Source organism: Cebus imitator, unplaced genomic scaffold (genome assembly GCF_001604975.1).
Source record: "Cebus imitator isolate Cc_AM_T3 unplaced genomic scaffold, Cebus_imitator-1.0 Scaffold370, whole genome shotgun sequence".
Classification (NCBI taxonomy): domain Eukaryota; kingdom Metazoa; phylum Chordata; class Mammalia; order Primates; family Cebidae; genus Cebus; species Cebus imitator.
The window spans coordinates 1,962,540-1,966,328 of record NW_016107685.1 but is presented as its reverse complement, the minus strand read 5'-3'; the positions used below and the strand labels follow the sequence as shown (position 1 = coordinate 1,966,328).

The following is a 3,789-nucleotide window of genomic DNA, read 5'->3' as shown; positions in this document are numbered from 1 at the left end:
CAGAGATTAGCATCAAATCCTGGAAGTAAAAGGCACTTGGGGGATAATCTTCAGGGGAAATAAAAATAAGAAACTGTACCCACTTTTCAGTCAGGCTAGTGGTAGGGAGTTCGGAAAACCAGAGCACCAGGTAGTAGCTACTACAGTTTACAAAATCTGAAGAAACACCGAAAGAACACCAGGAAAGTTGCAGGCCTCAACCTTCAAAGGGTTGCAGCAACATTTCCTCCACTGTTCTTCATACATGTGAGTCTTCTAGCTTCAGATCTTTTAGTTTCCGTCCAAGTCCTTCCATCCATATAGAGACAGCCCTTATCACCACCTCTTCTCCTACATCCTTCCTTTTTCTCATAGCCCACAAGAATGAGACTCAGGCAAGTCGACACTGGAGATTGAATGTAATTGCATCTCAAGACAGGCATAAGCAGAGCTCAGACCTGGCCCCCCCCACCGATGGTATAGATGGTATAGTGGTGCCAGTGGTTGACTTATAAACAGCACCTCCACTTTGTTCTGGCCCTTAGTCTTCCTCGTCGACTCTGGAACAACATTGCCTCCACAATAAAGGGCATCAGAGTAAATTTGGTTTATAATGCAGCTGTATGCAAGAATGGGAGAGCTAGGGAAATAGGATATGGGGAAAAGGCACAGAGGAAAACATATGGTCTGAATGACAAGGACTCCTATGACTGCTTCAGCTTCTCCACAGCAGCATCCACATTGCCCCCCGTAGCAACGAGGGCCTGAAGATTGGCTTCACGATTCAGAAAGCCCATGGACCGCAGTTGCTCCAGCTGCACCTGAAAGTGAGCCTCAGGCTGCAGCTGCTGGGGGTTGGTACTAGGTGAATCTTGCAGCATATTGAGCAAGGGAGGGGAAGGGAAGCCCAGCTCTGCAGAGTCCAGTGCTGGGAACACCTCAGGAGGTGGATTTGGGAGAGGATCCTCAGACAGAAGGGTATCTTCTCTAGACTCTATACCTCCTGCCGTACTACCCACCCCTGTTTGGCAAGGCATGAACCAGAGTAGGAGGCGAGGTGCTTCGATAGCTAGGACCTGTAGACCCTGCTCAATCTGCAGCAGGGCTTGCACAGCACGGGGGTTTGCCATAGCTGCCTGAAGGTGCATCAGCAGTGGCAGCTGTGGTTGCATCTCATCCTGCAAGTGTGGAGCCAGATTCATGCCATCTGGCCTCAGAGGTCTTGGATAAACTGAGGGTGGCAGCCAGGGAGGCTCAGGGATTCCAGTAGTGGCTGCTGTGGAGGAAGAGGATAAGGGAACAAATGGAACCCTGTTGGCAGAATCTCCCAGGCCCGAGACAAGATCAGGCAAGTTTGTGTTATGTCCAGTAGAGCTTTTCCCCGCACCATCTTGGTCTCCACCTTGTCCAGTACTGTTCTCTGTGGGGTATCTCAGGAAAGCTGGGCAGGAGGACTTTCCCTTGATTGCTACTGATTCCTTGGGGAGAGGCCGGCCTGACCCAGGCTCCTGAGATGAGGGTGATGACGGGGGAACTCTGTTTACTGGTGGTGGTGGTGGTGGTTCCTTGCTTTGGCTGAGAGCCGATGCAGTCCCCTGTAGATAAGTTCCTAGGGACTGGGGGTTCTCATGCAATTGCTGGAGATAGTCATAGAGCCCTATATTACCCAGAAAGTTTGGAACCGTATTTCTAATGTCAGGTACATTCTGATCCCCATCCTGCCTTCCTTGTCTGCTACCTGAGCCTCCATGTGTGGAAGTCCAGGGGTTAGGGAGAGGGTCACAATTCTCCATCCTAGAAGGTTGGCTGGTGGTGGTGGTGGCATTAGCAGTAGTGGCAGTGGCAAAGGGATTGCCACCAAACTGTTCCTGGACTGCATTAAGCATTGGGTCCATAATATCTGTGTACATAGTGCGCAGCACATTGTAGCCACCAGGAATGCTCTCCAAGTTACTAAGCACCCGGTCCTGGCTACGCATCATCTCTTGCATCATGGCAGGGTTACGTAAAAACTCCAGTGTCTGCCGCATAATTTCAGGGTTGTTGAGAATATGCCCAATCTCAGGGTTGTGCTGGATCAGCTGCTGCATATGGGGGTTGTCAAGAACCAGCTGGCGCACCAGGCCCGTGTTGGACAGCAGACCCTGGATGAAGGGGTCATCAATGAGCTGAGCCACAAATTCAGGCATAGACACATGCTGCCGCATTTGTGAGCTTGTCTGGTCAGGGAAGCCACTGGAGGTCAAGCCCAGCCCATTGAGGCCTGTGAGGAAACCTAAACTGAAGGCAGGGGGCCCATCTGCTGGGTAAATGGAGCCTGGTTGAGGGAGTGATCCAGGGCTTGGGCCTGGGGAAGGGACAGGGGCAGCTGGGCACTCACTGCCAAAGGCACGACGATGCATCTTGATGACCAGGTGGACAGTGAGGCCATCTCGCACTCCACACTGTGCCAGTGAGTCAGGGTCCTTGAGGATTTTGCCAGCAAAGATTAGAACAAGCTGATCAGGGTGGGCCTTAAAGCGCTGAGATATCTCTTCCTTCAGCTGCTGGATGGTGCATGTGTCTATAACTGAGAAATCTTCCTTGTCTTTGGGTGTCTTCACTGTCACCTTGATGAAGTGGGGATCCTGAACTGGTGCTGGGCTGCCCTGTGGCAGGGCTTCTCCACCTTTGGCCATGGTGATAGTGGGAGGCCTCAAGCCCAGGTCTGTGGAGACACAGCTGGGGGCATGGGGATGGGAGACGAAGATCATCCTTTTAGGCAATGGCAAAAGTAGGAAGGATGAGCATGAAAAGGGGCTTGAGTATCAGGATAGGAAAAACTGCAGGGTCTACATGAAAGGGACCATGATGTTTCTGGGAAAGGATGCTCTAGGAGGATTATGAGATTGGGAAATGTTGGAGTCAGGGGAGGGAAATGCAGGGCCCTGGGAAAGAGGTCTGTAGTTGATGAGTACAGGGACAAAGGTGGGAGGAAGGGCCTAGGCCGGGGTGTACATACCAGTCAGTGGTGGTCCTGTCCTTCTCTTTATGCAGGGCTCCAGACCTCCCTCATCTTGCTGCACAGCCTCTCCTGAGGCCTTCTGGGCCAGAACCCACACTCTCAGGTCCCTTCTGTGACCTCAGTTCTGACATCACAGCCTCACACAGTGGATTTTTGAGTCTTTTCTAAGGAGCTCTGGATCCCTGGGAACTCTTGCTCTCCCATTTCTTTACCACTTCTACTTCCTCCACCTCAAGTGCCTTCTTGCAGAGACTTCTGTGGAGGCTCAGACTGGGATTGGAAATTATAAAATATCTCCTAGTCCTCTGTCTCCATTCAGACCCACATTCAGCAACTTCCTGGTCCAGGGACTTTTTCCTGTTATCCTATGTCCCAGTTTTCTGTCTTATTCAACATTAACATGAATTCTTTACATATTTTCAAAGTATTGATTTGCTGATCAACAGGATTTGGAGTAGAAGGGAAGAGTCAAGCATAACATAACTTTTTTTACTTGAAACTCTTATCCCCCAAAGGAACTGAAAGTATTGAATGTTTACTAAGTTAAAGATTAGAAATAAGCATGTTTTCTAAATTAGCAGGTTGTTCAACAGTTTTCCATACATTTGATATGCCCATTTTATATACAAATGGAGATATAGAATGGTAGTTGAATAAGTCCACAGCTCATTAGCATTCAAAGGGTATCTAACATCCAGGACTGGTTTAGATTAGCTAGTTAGTGCATGTAGGGAAAATAATACAGAATTTAAAATGTGAGTCTTGTGGCTTTACATTTAGAAATCTGGAAGATCAGAGGGATTTGG

The 3,789-nt window shown here is 49.4% G+C and overlaps 1 protein-coding gene across 2 annotated transcripts; it reads right to left on the bottom strand.

Annotated features, from left to right (window-relative positions):
* Positions 1–382: 382 nt before the first annotated feature.
* UBQLN3 (ubiquilin 3) lies at positions 383–3,092 on the bottom strand. 2 transcript variants are annotated; one of them, XM_017507280.1, is made up of 2 exons: positions 2,981–3,092; positions 383–2,700 (listed from the first exon to the last, which is right to left on the bottom strand). In XM_017507280.1, exon 2 carries the CDS (start codon positions 2,655–2,657, stop codon positions 684–686), a length of 1,974 nt encoding a protein of 657 aa, XP_017362769.1. In that variant the 5' UTR covers positions 2,658–2,700; positions 2,981–3,092; the 3' UTR covers positions 383–683. The 2 variants fall into 2 exon arrangements, with proteins under 2 accessions (XP_017362769.1, XP_037586865.1); XM_037730937.1 differs by having other exon boundaries at positions 383–2,733; positions 2,981–3,065.
* Positions 3,093–3,789: the final 697 nt, after the last annotated feature.

Excerpts from the sequence above, each read along its gene's own strand:
- UBQLN3 (XM_037730937.1), bottom strand. The coding sequence starts at position 2,732 with ATGATCTTCGTCTCCCATCCCCATGCCCCCAGCTGTGTCTCCACAGAC.